The 27,674-nt window shown below is 38.0% G+C and overlaps 2 protein-coding genes across 5 annotated transcripts in view; both read right to left on the minus strand.

Moving 5' to 3' along the window:
* Window positions 1-1,397: 1,397 nt before the first annotated feature.
* On the minus strand, window positions 1,398-24,586 carry scn3b (sodium channel, voltage-gated, type III, beta). Of its 4 annotated transcripts, none has more exons than XM_055196428.2 (8): window positions 24,327-24,586; window positions 18,548-18,646; window positions 17,357-17,520; window positions 16,802-17,036; window positions 16,496-16,513; window positions 13,672-13,810; window positions 12,419-12,500; window positions 1,398-2,184 (listed from the first exon to the last, which is right to left on the minus strand). In XM_055196428.2, exons 2-7 carry the CDS (start codon window positions 18,600-18,602, stop codon window positions 12,437-12,439), a joined length of 675 nt encoding a protein of 224 aa, XP_055052403.2. In that variant the 5' UTR covers window positions 18,603-18,646; window positions 24,327-24,586; the 3' UTR covers window positions 1,398-2,184; window positions 12,419-12,436. The 4 variants fall into 4 exon arrangements, with proteins under 4 accessions (XP_055052403.2, XP_055052402.2, XP_055052405.2 ...); XM_055196427.2 differs by lacking the exon at window positions 24,327-24,586 and adding an exon at window positions 19,133-19,429; XM_055196430.2 differs by lacking the exons at window positions 12,419-12,500; window positions 24,327-24,586 and adding an exon at window positions 19,133-19,429.
* Window positions 24,587-25,513: 927 nt separating this feature from the next.
* LOC129437982 (uncharacterized) overlaps window positions 25,514-27,674 on the minus strand; it is a 30,826-nt gene continuing 28,665 nt past the window's right edge. The window contains exons 55-60 of the mRNA XM_055196431.2: window positions 26,744-26,847; window positions 26,567-26,673; window positions 26,342-26,421; window positions 26,222-26,250; window positions 25,999-26,112; window positions 25,514-25,908 (exon numbers count right to left, since the gene is read on the minus strand). Of these exons, the coding sequence (XP_055052406.2) occupies window positions 25,645-25,908; window positions 25,999-26,112; window positions 26,222-26,250; window positions 26,342-26,421; window positions 26,567-26,673; window positions 26,744-26,847 (698 nt within the window). The 3' untranslated portion in view covers window positions 25,514-25,644. The remainder of the gene's footprint in view (window positions 25,909-25,998; window positions 26,113-26,221; window positions 26,251-26,341; window positions 26,422-26,566; window positions 26,674-26,743; window positions 26,848-27,674) is intronic.

Raw genomic sequence — 27,674 nt, forward strand, 5'->3', positions numbered from 1 at the left:
CAGTTGTTGTTACACATTATTGAAAAGTAAACATCCTAAAACTGCCTACCTGTAAGTTCGGGTACAGAGAATGCGCAATGGATGCAACACGTTTTAATTTTAGGGTGAATTATCGTTTTAAATCCTACTAGAATAAGACCCAAAACCCCACCTAAACACTAAATACAGTAAACTACACTAGCAGGGGCACTGGACAACAATAAAGAGAAGATCTATACTAATCGAATGTACTATCTGTGAGTGTTAGTAACCACACCAAACAAATCGCATCATCATTGATATCTTAATTATGACGACAACAAAACACTGTGAGCAAACAATGAATACTACGGCAGAAATAACTTCTACTCATTTAAAATAATATCTTGAGTTTTAATAGCAAATAAGTTAAGAGACGTTAAACCAGACTTCAAACGTCTTACCGAATTATTTTATGGTAGCGTAATGAAAATAAAAACACTGCCCTCATGTGGTGAAATACCTCATAGCAGAATTCAAGTGGACGCGCAAATGTAAAAAAGGTTTACAAGTTTAAACAATACATAGATACAGTATCGATCTACTGTTTGAAATGAAGACACTTTTCTAGTTTTTGTTAGTCAAATTTAGTGGAACATGCTCATAAATCACACAGGATGAACTAAGCGGATAATTCATCCGAGTCGACTGTAGTTGCATTTATTAAACTGCTGAGGGCGCCAAAGACTACATGTTCACAGATTAAAAAGCATTACGTATTCCTTCTGTGATTAAATAACCATATAAATTGACATCAAATATACTGAGCCTTACAAAAACAATATGTCTTTGTGAGCATTAAAAATTGTAGCCATTAGAGATTATTTTCAATTACATCATTATTATTTTAGCATAATTATTTTGTAAAATTCATAAGTGTAGGTCAAAAGAATGTGGTAGTGTTAAATGATTGTGGGAACTGTAAGCATTCTTCTGTATACTGTGATAAGCTGCTGCATTTACAACCTGGCTGGCAGGATGTTTTTATTTAGCTTCATTAGAAAAAAAAAAATATTTTTCCTTTTCGGACCAAATTAACCAAAGTGTTAATGCTGGGAAAAGAAACGAAACCCCAAAAACAATGAACAGTCAAACATTTCTGGAATGCATTGTCTTTGTTTAATGTTACATGACAAGCTTTTACGAATAATAAGTTCCATTATAACAAGCCAGAGCAAGCGAAGTGCTAACTACCATCACAATGACCTGTACTGTATAAAACAATTCAAAAAGCAAAGTAATAATAAAATAATAAAAGAAAATACAAACCCAAAATACAGCCCCAAAACTGCTTTCTTACAAAGGAAACTGATTGCTGCTGTTTAATGTCTATATAACTTGTCAATGTAATCAACATGTTAAAAAGAAATTAAACATAGACAGTTTAAAAGTTTAAATAGTATAAAGATGACTTAAAACATTACTTTAAATAATGTAATAAATAATGCCATTCAGTCTAGCGGTTTTTGTAATGTGCAAATCTCAAGGGTCTAAATGTACTTGCATTAAATTATAAAATGCAAATGTCTGCGATGACTGACTGTAAACACGGATCACAACTTTCCTTCCAATCACACAAAAAGCACTCACTGCTATACACAGTACAGTATGACCTCATTAAAGTTGTTTAATTGCTTGACACTTTTACATACGATTTATTCCAAAGTGGCAAAGTCAAGGGACGTAAAAGCTTTCCGAAAGATAAAAAATAATAAAAAACCTAGAATGAGATTCATTTTATAGAAAACACAATAAATATACCTAGTCTTAGCAGAATCCAGGCTTATTATCTATATCTATCAAAAGAGTTAAAACAGTATATACCAAAAAGGAAAAGGCTTCTTTTGACAATTAGGATTAAGAAAAGTGCGTACATAGGCAGTCTGACAGCTCTTGAGTTCTGGTTTGCTGTATTCTTGTCTCTGCTAAGGCAAAATTTGAGAACAGATACATAGAGTACATGTCTTCATCAGTCTGAGACTGGGCGTGTTACAGCTGACCTCCATTGAGACAGCAGAAGATAATGAACCAATTGAGAGTTGCTTTCAGACAACACACGGTCAAGACAAAGGGGATTTCATTTGGCAGGTTTCTCTGGCAGTCTGTGAATTAGATCAGCTCCTGTTCTCCATTTTCAGATTTCAGACTTTTGAGACTCGTCAGTAACTGAAACAAAATAGCACATTTTAGAGTTTGTTTATACCATACAGTAAATCCTACTCTCTAAAAATGCTGAATTATTTTCAAACCAGTGTTGGGTCAAAAAGAGATGAATGCAGCTTTTTGTATTTGACCCAACAATGAGTTAAAACAACCCAGCATAGATTAAATTACATCCCAGCAGGTTTTATTAGTCCCTTTTAGAACTATAGAGTGTACAACTAATTATTTTAACTAAACTTGAAACAAAAATGTACAAAATATTTTCTTTGAATAATGTTCTATTGTGAATTTCTACTTAAAAAATATTTAAACGGTTAAGAAAGAGTGAGTAAATTATGTCACAGTTTTAATTTTCACGTAAACTAAACTTTTAACAAAAGATCTGCTCTGCCACACAAAACAAAACTTGAAATTTCCTAGAACATTACACATTGATCTTAATCAAAAGTTAATACTTGTCAAAGGTGACCTAGGCTGCGTCCGAAACCGCCTACTTCCATACTATATAATAGGTGAAAAGCATTAGGTGAGGCGAGTAGTATGTCCGAATTCATAGCATTCCTAAAGCAGTATGCGAAAAGTACCTGGATGACCTACTACTTCTGGCAAGATCCCGAAGTGTTCATTCGATGGACACTTTGCTATCCCGTGAGTAGGGCTGTCACAATGATTAAATAATCGTCTTATCGCGATGATTTCCGATCACCGCAATGATTGCACATCTCTCTAAAGAACACAAGGGGAAGCTGCAGTGCCTGTATAAATGAGCCAGTATCAGATAACTTTTAAAAATGTCTTTTTTTATTTTAATATTTACTGCCAGAAAAACCTTGCAAAAGACTTAATTTGAATAATCACAACAATGTGTGAAAATTATTTCATGAACAAACAAAAAATGTATGAGAATTAAATGTCAAAGCGAAAAAAAAAAACAATAAATTAATCATCATAACCATCAAAGCCCTAAAACAGGCAAATAATCGTAATAATCGTCACAATTTCTTAAACAACTAACCATCAGCCAAATTTCATAATCGTGACAGCTCTACCCGTGAGCTCCCGGGAGATATCCAACGAAGAAGAAGACGAATGAGGCTTTGTTTTATTTAAAATTGCCCAAAAGCGGTAACGCAGCTCTACACTGAAAAAAACAACTTGTAAAATTTACTTTAAAAAATCCTAGTAACAATTTGCACGAACTTTTTTTAAGTAAAATTTACTGCTTTTTTATAAGTAAAACTTACCTACTAAAATCAAATAAAATTTGCTTAAAATTGCATGATAAAACATGTTAAATAATTAATTAAATGTTACTTAATTATTTTATTTAGAAGTTAGATTTTGTTGGATTGGAAATTAAAACTGACTTAATGACTGTTGGATAGGTACACTTTATCCTGGTGAACCGATTAGAGTCCAAGAATTGAGTCAAGCACCATTCAGATATAGATTAAACTTTAATGGAGAAAGGAGGTTTTGTATATGTGTGGTCTGTACAAATAAAACACAAAACAGATATACATAAGATATGATAAATTACACAAAACACAATAATACAGAATAATACAGCCCAGTACTTATAAATGTAGTTAGGAATAAATTATATTATCCACACAGAAGCATTAACAATATGGGCGTGAAGTAATAACTGTAAAATATATCAAATCTTATCTAAATGCTCAACTTAAACCTTCATATTACAATCATATGCAATACAAATACACATACTAATATAAACAGCAACTAACAATGTGTTAAAACTTAGCAAAATAGCAATATAAATCCAACAATAAACTGGATATGGCGGGAAATGCACGGAGGATTGCGCATACATTAACACTCGATAAACGAGCTCAATAACTCCAGTTTAAATCACCTAACGGTGATATCCCGCATAACTGCAACATAAACATGCTCTGAATAATAGTTTAATTATGAATAACTCACTTTCTTTGATGTACGCACACACTTGAACTTGAAACGGCTCGTAGCGCTTCCTCACAGCTCCCTTCACATTCACCTGAGTCTCTTCATGACGCGCACGGGCTTAAAGGGGACGCGCACGGTCTTAAAGGGGCCGCGCACGCAAACCGTTTATACAGCCGCCCCCAAATTGCATGCTCAATTTGAATTATGAGAGGGCTGCGTGTGCATTAATCAGGCTACAGTGGGTGTTTGAAGATCCTCCTTGTCCTCTTCTGGAATTGGAGGTAGAACCACTAGTCGAGCAACAGGTCTCGTATAAATTTTACCTTCGACCTGGACGTCCACTGATCTCACCTTTGAATCTTGACTAGGGTGCACTCGGACTACCATTCCAACCTGCCAGTGTGCCCTTGGCTGCTGGGGATCCATTATCATGACTACAGTGCCTTGGGTTATATCAGGGCCTGTGTGATGCCATTTATGTCTGACCTGGAGATTTGGAAGGTAATGGCGGATAAAAGAGGACCAGAAATGATCGGCAAGCACCTGGGAGTGCTTCCATCGTCGATGACTCAGGCCTTCCTCCTTAGGGTAGATGACTGCAGGCAAGGAGCTATCCAGCCGCCCCGTGAGAAGAAGGTTGGGCGTTACTGGGTCAAGATCGGCCACATTGGAAGACACATACCCAAGAGGTTTTGAATTAAGGATGTTCTCTACCTCAATTAACACAGTCCTGAGTACTTCCTCTGATACAGATTGGGCCCCAATAGTTGCAGATAATGCCATCTTTATGGATCTTATCTCCCTCTCCCACACTCCCCCAAAGTGTGGTGATGCAGGAGGATTGAAATGAAACGCTATCTTTTGTGGAGCGAGTCTTTTCTGAAGATCATGTGACATGGACTGGAAAGCCTCCCGGAGCTCCCGTTCTCCTCCTCGGAAATTCGTCCCTTGGTCAGACAGTAATTCCACAGGTGAGCCTCTGCGTGCAATAAACCTCCGAAGTGACATCAGAAATGAATCCGTGTCCAAACTGTGCAGAAGATCGATGTGTACGGCTCGTGTGGTAAGACACTTATAAAGGATTCCCCACCTCTTCTCCACTCGTCTGCCAATCTTTATAAGGAAAGGACCAAAGCAATCAACTCCGGTGGAATAGAACGCAGGTTTGTAGAGACGCAGCCGTGCTAAGGGAAGGTCTGCCATTTTAGGAACAGATGGTTTGGCTCTCAAACGCTGGCATTCCGTACAAGCATGCTGCAGGCTACGAATTGCCTCTCTTCCTCTTAGAACCCAGTATTGCCGTCTTACTTCTGCAAACACCCAATCAGGGCCTGGGTGGCAGAGATTTTTATCATAGTCCTGGAGAAGTAGCTTTACAGCGGGATGTTTGGCATCCAGCACTACAGGATGTTTCACAGCAGGATCTAACGTTTCAGCACGCCTCAGCCTACCACCACCTCTGAGTAGATTGGACGCCTCATCATATTCGGGAGCTACGGTGAGTAAGCGAGTGCTTCGTTGGAGGTCCTTGCCAGTCTTCAGTCGTTGTAATTCCTCTTGGAAACTCTCATCCTGTATCTTCTGGAGGATGTAAGTCTCCGCTGCTTGGTAAGTACCTGCTGTAGGTTCCCCTGGTTCTCCAGCCGCCCCATGTAGCTCCCGTGCAGTAGTTTCCATGAGTTCTGTCCATGTTCTGTGCTCGCTGCCAATTAGTTCCTTTGTAGTTGTTACTCCACAGAATGCAGATTTCTTCAGCTCAGACCTGTCAATCGTAGTGCGCTCTGTCGGGTTTGATGGCCAGTTTTCTGGTGGATCAAACAGAAACGGGGGTCCTTGACACCACCTGTTGGGCTTCGAGAGATCATTCAGAGTCTTTCCACGTGTAAGATCTTCGGCTGGATTTTGAACTGAATCCACATATCGCCAGGCAGTGAGGTTAGTTAGCTCGTGGATTTCAGCCACCCTGGTCCCAACGAAAACTTTGAAATGGCAAGACTCTGAGTGTATCCAGGACAGCACAGTAGTAGAGTCTGTCCAAAGAAGTGTGTGGCGAATGGGCAACGTTAACTCCTTTCTTAAGAGGTTTGCCAACTGTGCACCAGTTACAGCAGCACAGAGCTCTAGACGTGGCACTGACAGGACTCTTCTTGGTGCTACTCTAGAACGCGCCAGGACGAACGAGATGTGGATCTTACCAAGCTGATCTTCAGTACGCAGGTAAGCGACTGCTCCATATGCGTTTTCTGACGCATCAAAAGTAGCACAGCAGGGGCTACACGTCGTCCCGAAGGGAAGAACTTGCCACTCAAAGACATCAGGGGCACCACCTTCCTTTGAGTCACGCCAGATAAACCGAAGAAGAGGTCTATCTTCTGGAAGAAGGCGGACCTGATGAAACATGCCCTTGATGTCTGCGCTTATGGCCACTGCATGCTCGCGGAACCTGAGTAAGACCCCAAGGAGTGATGAACCCAAGGTGGGACCAGCAAGGAGTGATTCATTTAGACTGAGTCCATTGAACTTAAAGGAGCAGTCAAACACCACACGATTCTTCCCATTATGACTTACCATGTGGTGGGGGATAAACCAAGTTTCACCATCTTTGTCCCTCTCTTCTGGACTGAGCCTTTTGATAGCTCCAGACTGTACCAGTTTCTGAATCTCTGCAGAATAAGCTTCAGCCTGTTGAGAGTCTCTTGCCAATTTCCTTTCAGTACTTCGTAAACGTGGCATGACGGCTTCCATCGTGGCGTGGAGATAGGGCATGTCACCCTTACGCAGCAAAGGTGTTGCATACCGTCTTGTTCCCTCCACCTCTACGCGAACAGTCTTAGACTCCAGAAGCTGGATGGCCTCTCTGTCCTGCTTAGATCTTGTGCACTCTTTTACATTCTGAAATGGCAGAACATCCACTTGCCACAGCCTTTCAACATGCTTGAGTACCTCAGCAGTACAGGGTGAAGTGCAAATGTGTAGACATTGGTTTGGCTTGAGTCTGTGTTCCAGTAAGCTGGTAGGTCCCTGAAGTGTCCATCCCAGTTTGGTTCTTATAGCAGCTGGACCTCCAGCAGGACCAAGTCTCACCGGTTCGATTGGTGAGATAATGTGGGTTTGATCTGCACCAACTAGGATGAGAGGCTTCACTCTTTCAAAGCACGGCAGTGGTAATCCAGCCAGGTGATTGTATTGCTTCTGCAGCTTAGGAATTGGGTAAGAGTGATCTATTAGATCAAGCTGAGGGGCAGTGAAAGCTCCAGATATAAAATAACGTTTACTTGGCTTGGTGTATGGAGAAATGTGAAATGAAACTGCAGCGCCATTGATAGTCTGCACATCATGTCTGATAGTTCTCAGAGCTAAATTTTCTGGAGTCCCTTGTAGACCAAGCTTCTGTGCGGCCTCTGTTAGGAGCATCGTACGCTCAGAGCCATCATCGAGGATAGCGAACGTGTCCAGTGTGTTATCTCCATGATGCAGCAGCACTCTGACAACTTTGAGTAAGACTTTCTTACTGCTGGTTGGTTTGTTCAGGTACAATGTCTGCGTTGCTGAACTAACTAGACATGCCTCTGTTTTGGATGCTTCAATGGCCGGCCTCTCATGGACCTCATGAAGAATTCGTAGATGCTTTCTCTGACAAAGCGGACATGGTTTCTTCAAACCGCATTGGGCAGCCTGATGAGCACGGCCGCACCGCCAACATCTTCGACTGGTGCGTATCCACTCCGAGAGTTGGTCTTTGGTAAGGGTCGGGATTTTGGGGCATTGACTGAATGCATGCTCTGAGGTTTGACAGTAGAAGCAATATACTGCGAGCTTACTCTTAGCCCTTTCTTCATCCTTGGCCACAGGATATGTAACTATAGCCTCCGAACTATTTCAAGACCCAGTCAGTAAAGGGGCAGTGGTTCGGAGTGACCGCTGAGCTACCCGGGACTCAGTTTTGGGTCGGCTCTCATTTCTGATCGTTTGATCATCGTAACTTTGGCACCAAGATTCATATTTGAGCCAGTCTGCCAGATCCATCAGTGAATATGTCACTCCCGGCAGGTGTAACATGTGGCGGCGGAAATCGGCCCGTCTTTCAGGTGGCAGTTTACTGAGAAGACGTGCAACATGAGACCCACACTGCAACTCGATGCTACCTTCCTGGCCTAATGTCTTAAGCAGACCAACTAAAGACTGCACTTGAAGGGAGAACTTCTCAAAGGCTGATGGATCATTGTGGCTGATATCAGGGGAATCAAGAATAGTGGCAATCCTCTTCAATGCTACCTGGTGAGGCTGACCAAATCGCTCGTTGAGGGCCATCATCGTGTCCCGGTACGGTGTTGGAGAATGCAGGTAGGAGTCAGCTATTAGACAAGCATCCTCTAGCTTTAGATGGTCAACTAGGATCTGATATTTGAACATTTCTGTACTGTCAGGTGGTAAGAGGTTATCCAAGGCCATCTTCAGACGTGCGAACTCACTCGGATCTTTGTTTCGGAGGTAAGGAATAGTGGGGCTTGGTCCTTTGTAATACTTCTCTGTAGTATCCACAGACGCCATGGTAGGTGATATGTTATGGGATGCCATTCGGGGATGCCCAGGATAAGGATGTTTCGGTGTATCCCATGTTTGATCATGAACATACTGGGAACTCATCTGCGGGGCAGGAAACTGACCATACCTCAGCCACTCCTCACGTGGACTTGAATGCTTGAAGTCCATAGACCTATCTGCAGAGGTGAGTTTAGAGTTAAGTGTAGGTGGGACTCTGGTGTCACTGATACTCTTGTGCTTGTCATTATACTGATCTGTGATTTCTCGCATTTTCACGAATCTCGGCTCCTCACAGGAAACAGGCGGAGGAGGCTCTGGCCAGTCGTCATCATCCGCCTGTACCCCATGGTGAAATGTAACAGATGGATGAATAGACTGGGTGTTGGGAGTAGCTGAAGGCCTTTGGAGATTACATGCTCTCTCTAAGAGCTGAACCAATTCGTCTTTAGCTGTCTCGATCTGTTTCAGATAACCTTGAATGGCCTGCTGTGTTTCACGGAGATTAGAATTTTCCTCTAAGATCCTCTGCAGCGTTACAGTGCCAGCATCTGATCGGTCGCTCTGGTAACCACCACTCTCACCACAGGTAAGAAACTCTGCATGAACCTGAGATTGTGGTTGACGATTTTGACTTAGCGATGATGCATGACAGGAAAGACTGGGGGTGCGTCGTTGAGAAGTACGTTGCTGAGGGTTGTGTGGGGTGTCGAAACTCTCATCTCTGGCAGTCAGGCTTAGAGGAGGAAAAGGAACAGGAAAACTATGTGCTCTTTTAGGTTTCCTGACTGATGCTGTGATATGTGAGGAAGAGTTATCATCATCAGATGACTCCACTGCTTGCTCTCTCTGACTACTTGATGGCATTGATTTACATGAACTCAGAAAATCTACCTCATAATCTTGTAAGTAGGCAGGACGACGCTTAGGACGAACCGCAGGATTTCCTGGTTTAGAATGGGCTGACATCTTAATCCAGGGAAGTGCATATCCGGCTCGAAGGACCAGTTGTTGGATTGGAAATTAAAACTGACTTAAGGACTGTTGGATAGGTACACTTTATCCTGGTGAACCGATTAGAGTCCAAGAATTGAGTCAAGCACCATTCAGATATTGATTAAACTTTACTGGAGAAAGGAGGGTTTGTATATGTGTGGTCTGTACAAATAAAACACAAAACAGATATACATAAGATATGATAAATTACACAAACACAATAATACAGAATAATACAGCCCAGTACTTATAAATGTAGTTAGGAATAAATTATATTATCCACACAGAAGCATTAACAATATGGGCATGAAGTAATAACTGTAAAATATATCAAATCTTATCTAAATGCTCAACTTAAACCTTCATATTACAATCATATGCAATACAAATACACATACTAATATAAACAGCAACTAACAATGTGTTAAAACTTAGCAAAATAGCAATATAAATCAAACAATAAACTCGATATGGCGGGAAATGCACGGAGGATTGCGCATACATTAACACTCGATAAACGAGCTCAATAACTCCAGTTTAAATCACCTAACGGTGATATCCCGCATAACTGCAACATAAACATGCTCTGAATAATATTTTAATTATGAATAACTCACTTTCTTTGATGTACGCACACACTTGAACTTGAAACGGCTCGTAGCGCTTCCTCACAGCTCCCTTCACATTCACCTGAGTCTCTTCATGACGCGCACGGGCTTAAAGGGGACGCGCACGGTCTTAAAGGGGCCGCCCACGCAAACCGTTTATACAGATTTATTTTAATTGTTTAGGTAACGTCTATTAGGTTTTTTTAAAAATTGAAGCATTGCTGTCCTAATAATATTAAATAAATCGTATTTTCTGTTTGTTATTTTCTTTACCATATTAATATGGACCTAGTTCTTTTAAGTGTTATAAATGGCATTATAACACACAATTCATGACTGACAAGAAGTCAGTCATTGAATAAACTTGACTCGGAACAGAAACGCACACAAACTGTGTTTCTGACATGCATTATCAGCACTGTGGAAAGAATTACAATACACTGTTCTGAACAGGCTTCATGTAAAGAAACACTGATCACCTGAACGGTGACTTCACAAAATTATTATTTACAACAAAACTACATCAATAATATAAGAGCTTAAACCTTTATGACATTTTGCTAACAAATATTTAAGTAGTTAAAGTTCTTATCAGTTCTTATTCTGTGATAAAGCTTAAAAAATAAAAATATTCAGGCGCAAAGAATTGTGGGTATTCCTTACAACATGTGCAAGTAAATTTTACTTAGATTTTTTTAGTGTAATGGATTTAATATTTTTAAGTAAAATGAACTAAGATAAGCTAAAGTTTTTGATTAAAATTTACTTAATTATTTTAGGACTATGTGCAGTGACTATAAAACAGTTAAATAATACAAGAAAATATCTAATAAGACTTACTATTCCCACACAGTTCATTTTTTACATGAATTAATTGTGTATTTATCATCATTTTACTTAGGAAAATCTAGTTCTCAATAAATGTTAATATTATTATGTAGAAATTATGAGAGTTAATCTAATAAATATTACTACACCAAAAAGTTCGTTTTTTCAGTGTATTCAAATGCAAATACATATATTAAACAGCTTTCCCTTGTGGTTAAATTGCACTAGATTAACATAATTCCAGTAAACGACTAAATTGTTATGACAACGTATGTCAAGTGATGTTTCAACATTGCGAATGTAGTACGTCCAAATTCATTAATACTATTAATATTCATACTATATAGAACATACTGTTTTAACGGTTGATGAGTAGGTACTTCATCTAATTCAGTACCTACTGTCACAGTATGCGATTTCGGACGCAGCCCTAGTCTGTGTAAATCCAGCTAAAGTAATTTGCTTGTGATTTACTGCTTTCTACATGAAATCATAGTGTACAGACCATTCTGTGAAAATACAACCTTTATCTTTAAAAGGATAGTTCACTTCAAAATGAAAACCCTGTCATCATCTAATCATCCCCGTGGTGTTCCAAACCTGTATGAATTTCTTTTTTCTGATGAACACAAAGATATTTTGATGGTAAACACACAGCAGATAGTGACCATTGACTTCCATAGTAGTAATAAAAGAAATATGATGGAATTTTATGGGTACCGACAACTGTGTGCTTTCCATCATTTCTCAAAAAAATCTTCTTTTGTGTTCATCAGAAAAAACAAACCCATACAGGTCCAGAACAACATGAGGATGAGTAAATGATGACAGAATTTTCACCTTAAAGTGAACTATCCCTTTAATAATGATCGAGATTACAGATTCAAATAATGTGAAATCAATGGTTAATTGATTGCTACTATAATCTCAAAATTAGATTACAGTATAAGACTTTAGCCTGGATTTTACAAACAGGGTCACATATTATAAATCACTCCATTTACGGTAAATCTCATATTACAAACCACAAATCATACAAAATCCATTCAAGCAAAAAGGACAGTAGAGATAAATCCATGAGCTCAGCATTAATTCTTCCATACGTTACCACATAAGATTAGCAAGGGTTAATAATGGCGTACAGATATTACAGTGAACAGAGGAGCATGTGGTTGAGAAGATAGAAATGGAGATCCGTTAATGCGATGATAAGAGAGGATGTGGACGAGGAAAGAGATAACCAGATGAGATGGTAATGGGGTTTTAGTAAGCCACTCATGATGAGCGGGAAATTGTTGTTGATGTTTCTAACTGAGAGGTAAATTAAAAAATACCGTAATGGCGTGAGACTTTTATTCCGTTACGGCAGGGCCCGGGTTTTCTTTATTTTCAGAAGGAATGGCTAAGTAGTCTGTCCTGTAGACACATGGGTACAAAAGAAAAAAGCAAGAACTAGGTTGAAGGTGCATGGGCGCACCAGTTCCTATATCTGCCAGATTAAAGGGAACGTTACCTCAGCTTCATGTCATTCCAAACTTTAGAGCTTTATAGTCCCAGCTGTATGGCAAGTTTGAAATGACATGCGAGTGAATAGAAAGTTTGTAACATTCAGTGATAATATTCAGATATGTTTTCATATTCAGTGAGTTTGGGGATCTCTGTGTTTCCTTCTGCAGGCAGTGGTGAACAGAATCACAAATTCATATGACTGACAAACAAATTAACAACAAATGACAATCAGAAGCTGTGAAAGAAGGTGCAAATAAAAGAAAATAGGGTTAATATGTCTCAACGTTGCGACAGTTTGAGATCCACGAGTATCAGATTACAACAGGTAAGCCTGAAGGACCACACACTATAGAGTGTCATGGTAGTCTATCATGCACCCCCACAACTCAATAAAGCCCAGAAAACAGCTTTAAAATTAATCACTAATGATTTAACTTTCAAGTTAGTCGATAATGATTGAATGTCACATCTGGCGAGCGCCATTGCTGAGCATACGCATGCTTTATGCATCTGTCAAACAGCAATACTCCAACATTTTCTTTAAGCCCAGACTCAACTGCATTATAAGGGCGACTAAAGACCCTGAAGCGCAGAGCTTATTGATATGTCAGGTAGAAGACACACTGATAGAAATCAGCAAAACAGTTACGGCTTACAGTGACTTAGTGGGTAGCACAGCATGGTCCCGGTTCGAGCCACGGCTAGGTCAGGTGGCCTTTCTGGGTGGGGTTTGCATGGTCTCCCTGTGTCAGCGTGGGTCCAGTTTCCAATCACAAGCCAAAACCATGCAAGTTAGGTCAATTGGAGATACCAAATTGCCTCTTCCCCAACAATTGGTGTTTGAAGTATATTGAAGCTTAGTTTTATTTTGTATTAGTGCCCTCCTGTGACGTTTTTGTTTTTTATGCATTTTATTTCAATATATTTGAATAAAACCAATTTTTAATACCTTAAACACAGCTGTTTAATTTTCTTAAATCATCATGAAAATTCTCTTTTAGTTTATATGTATTGTAAAATATGTTTTATTAACACTTATGAACTTGAAGCATGACCCAAGACATGCACTAATACTCACGCGTTATCCTGCGCCTGCTCATCGGATTTGGAGATCTTCCTGTAGCAGTAGATCATCTCCACCAGCAACCAGAAAGTGAGGAACACCAGGAGAACATACATCATGATCTCTGAATACAGGGCCGTGATATCTGTAGTAGCTGAAAAAAGGAAAGCTTGCAATCAGAGGAAGCTTTGTCCAATCAAAAGAGGTCTGCAGTACTAAAAATGTCTTTGATGAAAGTGGGTTTTATCCTCAAGTGTGCTAAGAATGAGAACAGAAGTGCAGTGTGCAATATCACTACAGTCTTGTAGTGCAGGTCACCAGGACTTTAAATAGTTAAAAAATAATAAATGCAATTTAGAATAAGCATTCAAATAATATTAAAAATGATCTTTTAAAAAAAGAAACTATTGTACAGTAAATGATTCAGGAATTAGGTCAGTAAAACTCAGTTGTGTTTATTAGTTGTGCTATATATGACTGGATAACTTTACAGTTCATACTGGCAGTCCCTAAAATATCCCAGTAAACCAAAGATTTCTATAAATGATTCACATGCAAACACATAACAATCCAATAAAACAACCATGCTCAGATATTTCTACTTTTCCATGATGTACAATTGGACATTTAAAGAAGTCAATGCATATTGAGGTTCTCAGCTTTACCCTCTTCAGACCAGATGACTGATATCTGTAAGGTCACTGACCCTAACATAAAAAATTAGCCAAATTAATAATCAAAATAATAAAATTAGGTCAGTCAGTTTTGCCTTCTGAAAAAGATGAGAACCGCTGTACCACGTCAATGGGACATTCGCATGTGATATCTTACGAAACCAAAACAAGGTGTTTAATGTATTTGCTTAAAAATAGGTAACACTTTACCATAAGTTCTTATTTGTTAGCATTATTAAATACATTAACTAACCTTAACTAATAACGATCATTATATTTTTAGAACATAAACTTGCATTTCAACCCACAAAACCCACACTGGACCTTTAAAGTTAACAATAAATAAAATGAATAGATGCTTAACAAGTATTGTTCATCTTTAGTTTATATTAAACAATACAGTTAACTAATGTTGACAAATGAAAACTTATTGAAGTGTCACCAAAAAATAACATTAATAATAGTCTCCTTATGTCTCATGCACTGAAGTGAACACATCTATAATGGGATGGAATTCCTAGCCTGAACTCACGAATTTCCATGTTATAGTCACGGAATATTTTGCTCATTTATCCGTGTCATTGTCACGGATCTCCGCATCTTCCGTGTCCGTAACACGGACCTTCTTCTCTGTGTCAGTTTCACTTATTGGTTACTCAATTGTTTTTCCTATTTTTAAACCACTGTGGTTTGGGTTTGGGGTTAAGCCGACTTTCCTACCCAGTCTCATGTAGATTCATACAAATAGCACGAAGTGCGAAAATCGCGCAACACATAAGCCAAATTGGAATTTGATACGCCAGTCCTCCCCATTCACCCAAATCTTTCTTTGCCATTCCACCCACTGGCCTCTCAATTTTTTTCTGTTTCTTAAACCATTTTCACTTGGGTTTAGGGTTAGATTTGAGATTTGCTTTAGGAGCTTATTTAATATAAAGGTTTTTGTCTATTTTTAAGCCATGGTTGCTTGGAGTTGGGGTTAGGATGTCATTTTTATACAACAAAATATAGTTCTAACCCTAAACCCAAGCAACAATGGTAAAAAACAGCAAAACAAACTGAGAAACCAATAAATAAAACGACAATGCACTGTTTAAGGAAATGGGGAGGACTGGCGCATCATATGTGTAGTGCACAATTTTCACACCTCGCGCCACCCATACGCAACTCCGTGAGACTAGGTTGGACTTTCTGATACATAAAATTACATCCAAACCCAAACTCAACTCTAACCCTAACGTCAGGCGACAATTGTTTAAAAATCCGGAAAAAATAGTAAACCAATAGTTAAAGTGACATCCTAACCCAAACCTCAAATCTAACCCCAAAGCAACAATGGTTTAAAAATAGGAAAAACATTTGAGCAACCAATAGGTGAAACTGACACGGAAAAGAAAGTCCGTTGTATACGGAAAAGGAAAAATGCGGAGATCCCTGACAATGACACGGACAAACCAGCAAAAGATTCTGTGACTATAACACGGAAATTTGTGAGATCAGTTGTAAACAGTGGCGGCTTGTGAATTCTTTTTCAAAGGCGCACAATGCGAAGCTCATCAAAATGTGCATCACGCGTCATGTCAAAACATATGCCCGCTGCACATACTTCGAAGGGGTTTATGATAAAAGTGACGCTCGCGTTTGCCAGATACTCGTTTAGTCTCATGTGCAATCAGAGATTAGTGTTAAGTGAGTGTCTTGCAAGTATTTTGCAAACGCGAGCGTCTCTCCCACCACAAACCCCCCCGGTGCGTGTGCAGCAGGCACATACCTTGACAAGGCGCATGATCCACATAGGTTCACATGACACACCGAACACATATTTTGAATTCCCGCCCCTCGCAACAGAAGTCACTGGCCGCCACTGGTTGTACGGTTGTATGTCAGGTCGGTCGTATGTCTAAACATCTTCTATACCCATCACTTACAATATTGTTTGTTTCTATATGCAAAATCTTTGAGCAATTAGAGAGATAATGCAATGTGGTGGCGTGATTCTACACAAATATACATTAGATAAAGTATATTCGGTTAAAGCACTCTGCATTCAGCAATCTCAGGCATCTAGAGAATAGCATACAAACCAGAATCTTTCACATTACCCCCTTACACCACATAGAGTAAGTGTTTGGATAGATTAAACCAATTCCCTAAAAACAACTTACTGCCTTCCAATAAGTAAGCTTAAATAACAGCAAAACAGAACAAAACATACAATTACTAGAACAACACAAACAATACAAGAATATGATAGGGCATATATAAAGGAATAGCGATGGTCAAAGCTGGATGGAAGATAAATGTATCACAAATTATTTTAGGTTATTCAGAAAACATGTAAAGATGGACTACATCATCTAAATGTAAAGTAAGATACAGTAAGAGGCGAAGTGCCAAAATAAGGTAATCAAATCAAATAATTGCTAGATGAGATATTGTACTGTAGTTAAAGCATTGGGAAGTACACTCACCAGTTTCTTTAACATGTAGATCGATGGTAATCGTCTTATTGCCAAACAGTGTGAATGACTCATACTTATATAGGCGGAACGCCTTGCATTCATAAGTGCCAGTGTCATTTAAACTGACATTTTGAATGCCGATAGAAATATCCTGCATGTCCTTGCTGCCGTTCCACACCAGACGACCCCTCCAATAGTCCTTTAAGTTCTTCGGCTCACGCGGCTCACCATTGTACTGAAAAATCTGAAATATGTATTTTATATTTGACTTTTAATTTGTAAGTATCACAAAAGAAGATAATATTAAATACAGTACTGGTCCATGCAGCACATTTGTTAGACATATATTTTAAATTTATATTCTAGTGAACACAATGTAAACACATATAAAGTGGTCAGTCATGTAGAACTATGTGTATGGGGTCGAAGGTCAACACGTCATGAATTATCCATCAGTTATCGGTCATATACAATACAAACAAACATAAATGCCAAATGCATACGTTTTTTTGTTTTTGGTTTAGTTTGTTTTAAAGAAGAATCTACAGTAAAAGATGAACTCACAAGCATGCTGCTTTTATCTGCACCGATGTAGTACCAATCCACTGTGGTCCAGGCATTGATCTCCTCTCGTTTCATGCAGAAGATGCAGGTCAACTTCATAAAACCCCCTTTGACAGCCTCCGTCTCCGATGGCACATCTACACAAACCAGAATGCCGTCCTGCACTGCACACAATTCCCAAAGTGTATCATTATCCAATCACACACCTTTACACTGTACTACTGAACAAGTGAAGTTACATTGGTCTTTGTCGTAAATAGTTAACACTGTTCCTAAAACATGCTTCAATTTGCGCATATTTTATGGAGGTCAATTAAATCTGTGGCAGAGATCTGTCAAGGGACTACGGGAGAAAAGGAAGGAGATCATTATCCATTACAAGCTCCAATTCCAAAAAGAGCCATCTCCATTTGAGGTCAGCTCACACTACAGACTACTGGTCAGACAACATTACTCCTTTTAGTACACTGACAGGAACTGGGTTCAGGAGTCAGTGATGTGTATATTATAACAGTGTTCAACCATGAGCACAACCTCTGCCACTGTGGAAATAGAGGCCACCTTATATAACTTACAGCCTCAAGCACAAGCTGTCAGCAATGATTTTGTCTTTTCTTTTGATGTGGGCCACATATGGTCCAATGGAAACCCTTAATGTGATTTGCCAATTATGATGACATAAGCACCACTTATGTATAGTAGAACTTAGTGCCAGATAAAATCTGACTGTAAACCAATTTGACTACAATCTGTAAAGAGAGGCAGTGTGGTTTATTCTTTGATTGTAGGATTGGCCATTTTTGTGGTACTTGGTATTTGAGACTTAATGTGCATGAAGAACGTGTATGAAAACTGTAGATCTGTACAATTATGTTGGTGTATAATTAAGAATACGTATTAGAATAACAACCAACACCTGGGTAATTTTAGTCCTAAAATTGTTTTGGAGTGCACAGCATTATGCATATTACTATTATTAGTTTAATATACAGTAATCATATATTTTAATGTAATGATGAAAAATGCATTTCACTTTAAGAATCTTAAAACTTAACAACTCCATCTTTTCTTAACATCACTATTTCCTCTGAAGTGTAATGTATTGTCTTTATTTCTTCGCTGTATAAGAAAAGCTTCATAAACAAAAAGTGGTTTCATTTAAATTAGACATTTAAAATGTAAAACACTTACCAGCAAATAAGTAAAGCAACAATAAATGCAACGCAACCCTCGCTTGAGTTGCCATCCTGGGAACTCTAATAATAGGGCGGCGTCTCAGATTGAGTCTTCCTGTTATCAAAAAAAAAAAAAAAAACACACATAAAAATTCAGTGTAAATCACATAATAACCTATTTTAAATACGATACCTCTCTGTATATTATGTACATTACTTAAATATAAAGCCCGCGTAACTGATGTGAGATCAGTAAATCAGCACCACGGACAGCGTCCAGACAATTCAATTCACCTTTATTAGCGCTTTTCGCAATTTTGCCTTGTTGCAAAGCAGCTTTAAACTAAATATATTTTACAACAAACAATCGCGAGACAAAGAAAGCAGTATAAAGAAAATAAATCGATGACAGAAAACTGCACGTGGACAATCGCGCCACTGCCCGTTACCTGTAATACATGCTGTTTATAAAAGTCACCGATTGTAGTAGCGATTACATTTCCTGAGTTTAAAAATAAACTGTTATAGGGTCGTAAACTGGCATTGGAACTAACAGGACTAACTAAAGGTTTCTTGCTATTCATGAAAAAAGACTTCTTACCGAAACATCCAGACTGTGAATTATAACCGCCGTCTCTTAAATTGAAAGTGGAGGCTTTTCTTTCATGGCGATATTCATGAATGTAAGACCTGTGGATTCCTGATAAAAATGTCTCACAATAAAGAAACCCAACGCCTATAAATCAAACTTTTTAAGTAGCTGTCGGTGTCAGATAGTTATTTCTAAGTGTTTAACTTGCTTTCTGTATGAGTAGTACAGATAGTCCATCGTCAAACCTGCGCCCTCTGTAGCTGTAGACGCACAGCCGCCTGTCTTTGTTTTCCTAGTAAGTAGCCACCTACTCGCGTTATGACACACGCCTTTAGTGCGCATGCGTCATTTAAAGGTTTTATGAAAGGGATTTATTTAATAATTAAACATTCTTAAAACAACAAAACTGTTTTTTATTTTAAATTAAAAGTGGTTTCACTTTTAAAAACATTTTGTTTGTACCTTACAACCACTGATTCATTTATTATAATCAATTGGGTTTAACACTCTTAAATATGCTGGGTTGTTTTAAACCACTGAAGGGTAAAATATGGACAAACCCATCAGTTGGGTTTAAACGAACCTATGCTGGTTTGTTTTAAAGGGCTCATATCATGCAAAATCCACTTTTACAAGGTGGATTCCTGATATGATTCTTTATGTGATATCAGATTATTCTATGTAAGGCCCCGAATTCATAATATGCGATTTGTTCATAGGTGGGAGTGGAGATTATGCAACTCCCACATCCAAGCAATTTATGCAACAGAGAAAGAAAGTGAGTTTTACATTAGCGTCCATCCTTCAGTCATTAACTTCTCTATAACAACAGCAAATATGACGTCCCTGAACACAAAAAGCTCTGCCATCCAGCTCTCATGAACAACATCCATCAGTGCTAAAAAAAATACATTTAATGACCCATCCACAGTTGTCTCGTCATTCTAATGCTCAAACCCACGTACTGGTCCTGCTTAACCTGTGCGTGGTCGGGATGCAATTATTACATGACTCACACTGGATTTAAGCTTTTTGCAAGAAAATGCCATTTTATGCTTATATGTGCCACATGTTTAACACTGAAATGCAGGTTCCTTTAGTCACACGGCTCTTCAATCCATGCCTTTTAAATTCAACCAAAAAAGGCCTGACTGTTTTAAACAATTAATGATCATTATTAAAGAGCACCAATTGTCGGTTTCACGCTTTCAAATTTCCTTTGGGGTGTAAGTGTGTATTAGTTGTCGAGTTATCGTCTCCAATGTAAATCTCTTTTCTTGGACTACAACAAACACAGGGATTGTAGGCAACAGTTTACTTCCTGGGATTGGTGATGTAGACAAGACCGACTTTATCATAATTCCTCCCGCTTCAGACTCACAGCATGTAAGTTAACTCCGGTTAGCATTGGATTTTGAGCTAATCTTTCAAACATGGTAAGGAGCGTCACATTTCCGGCTGACATCATAGGTATTCAGGTCAATCACAACGTACAGATTAGCTGGCAAATCAGGGACACAGCTTTTCAAATCCGTGCGTTTCAGGAAGAAAGTGAAATCTGGCTACAAAAATGTACGGTATGTGGAAAATATTGTGTTTTTAACCATAAACCACGCAAACACATTATATTATACCAAATACACAAAATAACATTGTTTTTAGTAATGAAATAATTGCGCCTAAAAGCTTCCATTTTAACCAACAGCTGTACCAGGCCATCGGAGAACTGTTTGGTTTCTAACAAGATTTTTTCGCCACGGCTTAAAGTGAAGTTTTGGTTCTTTGCTGCTGTCGCACAGTTTGCTTGCTTAAAAAAAGCTAAATAAATAAGTGATGGTTTCCCGAACAGGGCTTATCCTAGTCTCAGACTAAAATGCACGTTTGAGCTGCTTTAATTTAAAAACATCTTGCACTGACTATCTTAAAGGTGCAGTGTGTAAATTTTAGCGGCATCTAGTGGTGAGGTTGCGAATTGCAACCAACGGCTCAGTCCACTGCTCACCCCTCGCTTTTGAAACACATAGAGAAGCTATGATAGCCGCCACCGGACAAACATGTCATCGTCGGAGACAATGTTGTCCGTTAAGGGCTTCTGTAGAAACATGGCGTCCCAAAATGGCGACTTCCGTGTATGTAGATAAAAACGTCTCATTCTAAGGTAATAAACACATAACGGTTCATTATGAAAGGTCTTTATAAACCCCTGATATGATTGTTTTGAATATTATTTAGCATTTCTGTCAAGAGATCCTTTTAAAAATTTCACACTGCACCTTTAACATATCAATGCTATTATTTTATCTAAAGATGCACACCAGTATTGTTTTTGTAAGTTTTTTTGTGAAAACTACTTAAATGTCCTAATATTTAACCAGGGCTTAGTCTTAGATTAATCTAAACCCTGTCAGGGAAACTGTACTATTCCTTTGGATAAGATTTTTGCTTGATCTCCAACACAGAATATTTGTGTCTAATCTTAAAATGAGAACGTCCCTGATTTAATCTAGCAAAGTAGTAATGTATAGATGCAGTGAAGATTAAGTAAAGGATTACAGATTAGGATTATGACTTTAGATCTGAGACTGCTGTATTATTCTGACCTCACCAGGAATAAAGAGTATATGACCCTCAGACCTAGAATTCTTTTTCCACAACATGCAGAGCATTTGTTTCCGCCTTTCCAGATAAGTTTCAGTCTATTTTAACATTTAATTCTGGAGGGATTGAAGCGTGTGTCTGTAAAGAGCACTAATAACAACTGTAGAGTGCTCTGTGTTGCAAGGGTGATGCTGCCAGCAGGCTCTGTCTCAGCACAGACTAAAAATGGCAGGCCTGGTGGTTGCTATACCCACGATGAAGGGAAACCATAGCAACAGCAACGCAAAATGACAGCATGGTGAGAGGAGCTGCAAGTAATGCCTTCATCTACAAGTGGAGGATGCAAACCCTGCTAGAATGATTATTAGTTTTAGATCATCATACATATTTATCATGTATAAAATATTACTTTATGTAGTTATTTAAAATATACATGTTTAATATTGTGTATTTATTGTACACTGCACATAAGGGTGTTTCTAAACGTTTGCGTGTTTTAATTTAGATTGTAAATTATAATGCATACTGTATGTTTACAGTAGTGTGATGGGTGAGATCATCAGGACATCTTTCAAATGCTTCTGATATTTTTTTGTTATTTTGGTTTTTATTTAGTTCACATAAATAACCCATGAGTACCTAAGGGCTTGTGAGCTATTTTAAGCAAATATGTGACCCTGGACTAGTCATAAGGGTCAATTAAGACATCTTAATTTCAACCAAAGAATATCTGGAACCTAATAAATAAGATTTCATTGATGTATGGTTTGTTAGTATAGGACAATATGTGGCTGAGAAACTATTTAAAAAATCAGGAATGCAAAAAATAAAAACATTCGAAAATCGCCTTTAAATGTAAAGTATGTGGCTTATTAAGTGCAAATATTATCCAAAAATGTCCATTTACAACTTTGCCCTTAGAATGAAATGGTCTATTATTACAAGGGGTGGCCCGATCCGATATTTTGTATCGATATTGGTCCGATATTGGCGAAAATGGCTGAATCAAATATAGTAGTAGAGTTCAATTCGATCCGATACCAACACGGACCGTAACTGTCATGGTAACTTGCCATAAAGGTGACTTACTGAGCAACAAAAGCATGCCATAAGGAACATGCTGTAAAGCGCGGCAAGTAGAAACCGTAGCTAAAGCGTAAGCAATAGATGAGACCGGTTGGGAGGTACTTTTTATGTTTATCATATAAGTTATGATTTACTTCACACATTTACTTTACATTTTTATGGCTAACAAATGTGTTATTTGCAGCTTAATTAATTAAAAGGGCGTTAGAGATCGGTATCGACAGATACTCAAGGTTGTGGTATCGACATCGTATCAGACATGAAAAAAAGTGGTATCGGCCCAGCCCTAATTATTATCTTATTTGATAGGGTAATGAAAAATAATATTGAGCTTTGCTCTGATTGGCTGTTCTCAAAGCGGCTCATTTCAGTTGCTCTGTGTGTGTGCACAGACCTTATGTTTGAGCCTGTAACAGATGAAGATACATATTTATAATATCCTGATGACTTTTGGCACATAAACTAATACAATATAATACAATACAATATTAATACAATAATTGCGACAAATACAGTATACCTGCGCGAATAATGACTGGTTTGAGGTGCAGGGTCTTATATACGTATTGGGGGTGCCTTGATGGAAAAATCAAGTAATTATTTTACCACACAGTGGGAGAAGATCATTTTAGGACACAGCCCCAGTCATGACCTGCATATCTTTCAGCTCATAAATGGGTCATGCTGTTGTTTCAGGCTAGAGCTGCTTGAGATTCTCTGCATGAGAAGCTTGTCTACTGTAGGTCATCAAAATAAGGAGAATAAAATGTTGGTCTGAATAAGTTCTGCTAGTTTGTACTGAATGTGTGTGTGTATGGTGCATAACTATAGATTTTGCCTTTCAATGAGTCAATTAAATGTATTTATTGCTACAAAGCAACTTTACAAGATTTGCGCACACACAAACACACACTAACAGCAATACTGTAGCATCAATACAAGCAATTCTTATGCAATATTCATATCAAAGCAAAAGGATAAATATCTGCTATTAAAAAACAATAATTCTTTGTTTCCTGCAGAGTCCTAATGCGAATGCAGTCTCTTGCATTACACATTGTTATTTATAGCAAGTATTGTGAATAAATCTTTTAAATGAAATTTCTTCAAATCTTTAGAGGATCAGACCCTTTGTTTACTAGAGAGAGGAGTGACGTAAATGAGGGCAGATGTTAAGAGATTAAAGAGATTTCAAGATTACATTATTATTTGTGACGGTAAGACCTCTGTAATATTATGGCAACCATGATTATGTCACGACTGGTTCAACCGAGAACTAATTCAATCAATCCACGATTACAATTTATATAAAGACATTTTGGGTTTTATTTGTTTGTTCATAAATGACTTTTGCTAATATATTTCCCATTGCTGCCTTTAATGATGTATACAGATCAGTCATTTTTATTGTTTACTAACAAGCATAACATATCTTTCTAGAATATTATAGATCTACCAACAGCCATACATTCTGAATAATCTACATTCAAAAATATAATTCACACAAAACAACACTTACAGGAGGACGAGCCCAACGTAATGGACAATTGATCATTGATCTGCTGTAAAAAGAGATCCTCAGCCCAGTATCTCTACAAATGAAACACAATATATGACACAGTTGCCCGAATACATTCAGAGTTTATTATACAAGTGAGCTCGTCTCAGGTATTGCAGCTGTTCATGTGTAATGAAGAGAGCCAGGACAGAAATAGACACAATCACAGCAACCTCCCTCAAACTGAACGACAACCTATTCATATACATACACATAATAATGAAACCCTGAAAAGAAAACAATTAGATTTCAATTTCCTGAAGAAAATGGGCTTGCAATGCTGAAAAGTAGGCTAATAGGTAGGCTAAAAATAAATCAATACATTGTAAAAAAAAATTCAACTTAAAAAGTAAGCTAGTTGCCTTACAATTTTTAGTTAATTCAACTTAAAATGTTAGCGTAAATATTGTTGAATAAATAAGATGACTTAACGCAATATTTTAAGGCACAAGTAACAATTTTTTTCCAGTGTATGCAAGTTTTTAAATGGCATTATTATTATTTTAGACATTAGATGATGTATGAATTTTAATGTGAAACGTCTTAAAAGTTTAAAGGTTATGATCACTGCAAATACTGCATAGCAGGCGCAATCCAAACATAGCAAAACAAGGTCTGTATTCAGAACCTGCATTTCAAACTGTACCTAGTTTAGCTTCAGTACACTATGGCTGACAGGTATGTTAAGTGGATAGATTAACCCTGCGTATGGGCTGCACAGACACCAGGTTGGTTTAATCTAAGAGATAGATGCAGACGGCACGCAGCCAATGGAACTTTCTTCGTCGTATCAGCCCGAGGACATGGAGTTGTAGTACTGATAGAGGGTCATGATATCCATATAGCTCCTCCCCAGTGTGTACACGGTCTGTTTAATTTACGAATGTAAGCTGCTCTGTGCATGAGCTTGAATAAACTGCAGATTACAGATTGAGAAATCACCAGAGTATGAAGCAAAGATAAAACAGGCCAGATATACTTATGCTCAGAAGTTTAATGAGCAACATTTTAACTTAAAATACAGATTGTTATTTAGTGATAAAAGTCAGTTTCAAAATTAATAAAAAAATTCAAAAAGACATTTATGCAACCATGCATGTTTGAAACAAAATACTGAATGCTATGCCTACCGTAAAATGTTGCTTAAATGTCATCCAATTATTATATTGGTCAAGCAGAATGCTCAAATTTGGTGTTATAGACAAACTGCATGTCTAAAAACATGTTAAAGGTCAACAGTATGTTAGATTGCATTGAAAATTGATTACTATATTACTTTTTAAGCAGTCATCCCCCTTTCCTCATCATTGTCCATATGTTTGCCCTGGTGTTTTGTTGCTGTCTGTTTTTCTAATCCATTGCTGTCTGCTTTGTGTTTGCTTGCTGACTTGCTGTTTTCCCGAGCTTGTACTTTGGTGTGAGCTGCCGTGTCTTCACTAAAACTCAGTTTCTGGCTCGAGGTAAGTTTAGAAAGTCTTTCTTTCATCTCTTTCAGTCTCTGTTCCACTGTAGACGTCTGAAGCTCCACCTTCATTTCTTGATCCTGCAGATGTGGAAAGAATGAGCATATCTGGTGCATGAATAAAGTTTGTAAAGGACCAAAAGCACCGTTTAGAGTCAGGCTGGTTGTTACCTGCAGTGGTTGGTCTTTCTTAGACGGTTTCTTCTCTGGTGAGCTCTGGAGCTTCGATAAGAGTTCCTGGTGAACTTCATTAAGTTTGTTTATTTCTCTTTCTTCACACAGAACCTGCAGCACATGTAAAAAAAACAAGTGCATGGCGGAGATATTTCTGTATATCCAACCTTTTTTACTTCAGAATAAATAAAGTTTTCGCTGGCGATTTTACAGAACTCACGTCAGTTTTGAGTCTGGTTTTCCCATGTCCTGCAACAATACAGTACATGATAAAGTTGTAGTGTTTAAAGCTTTTATAAAAAGCATAATTTTATAATGGAGTCAATAAGTAATCTCTCACCTTCTTCATTTCTGTTTGTTAATGTTGGTTTCAAATCCAGCAGGAGCTGCTCTATCTTGAAGTATTTATACGCTTGAAGTCTATAATGAGTTGCAAAGATACGTTCATTGGTATAATTTACCCAAAAATAAAATACAAGAAGTTACTGTATCACATCGACTTCCGAAGACACATAAAAGACTTTAAAAGCACACAAAACTTTCTTAATAAAAATGTAATAATAACCTCTCTGCCAGCAGATGTTGTGCGAAATGAGTTTCAGCAGGAATTTTAACACTGACAAAGTCCTCCACTAATGTCCCGAAGGCCTTCTCTGTGTTCTCCTGATCCATCTAACACAATAAAATCCTGTTATAACTTGTCTGGACTTCATATGAACGTCAGACTCCAAACATGCCTCACCGACTGCATCCTCTGGTCCTCAGTGAAAGAGTGATGAAAAAGCTGCATGCTTAATGCTGATATGGCCAAATGAAAGGTTTTCATGAAGTCATGAGGTTTTGAACCTGAAAAAGTATTAAAGGGGACATTTCACAAGACACTTTTTTAGATGTCAAATAAATCTTTGGTGTCCCTAGACTACGCATGTGAAGCTCTAGCTCAAAATACCATATAGATCATTTATTATAGCATGTTAAAACTGCCACTTTGTAGGTGCAAGCAAAAATGTGCTGTTTTTGGGTGTGTCCTTCAAAATGCCAATGAGCTGATGTCTGCACTAAATAGCAGTGCTCTGGTTGGATGGGGCAGTATTATTAAAACATCCCCTTCTGACATCACAAGGGGAGACAAACATCAATGAGCTGTTTTTCACATGCTTGCAGAGAATGGTTTACCGAAACTAAGGCTTTGGGGACCCAAAAATAGCACTTAAACATGGAAAAAGTATGATATGTCCACTTTGAAGGGGACTAATGATATATAAATATATGCAGAGTTTCACATATGCACACCATCCTATTGCTTCATAAGATCATGTACAATATGTAAGGGATAATGTATAGGCGTGTTATTAGTTTTGAGCAGTTGTTGTATGATCTGGGAATAATAAACCTGCAAATGTTGCGACTGGCCAATCAGAATCAAGAATTCCAATGAGCCGTGTAATAAAATACATTAATATAATAATACACTGTGCATTATATTGCATGTGACATAGTTACTTTTTGTGTACTTTTTGTCTAGATTGTATAGTAATATGCACTTGTCAATCCTGTTTTTTTCCCTTATATGTGATTGTAGGCTAATTTGTACAGTGTATTTTAAAGTTTTTAAGATTTAAAAAAAAAATATTTTTAAAACGATTACATAGAGAAGGCTGGTGGGCACCGTC

This window comes from Misgurnus anguillicaudatus, chromosome 24, assembly GCF_027580225.2.
Source record: "Misgurnus anguillicaudatus chromosome 24, ASM2758022v2, whole genome shotgun sequence".
NCBI classification, from domain to species: Eukaryota; Metazoa; Chordata; class Actinopteri; order Cypriniformes; family Cobitidae; genus Misgurnus; species Misgurnus anguillicaudatus.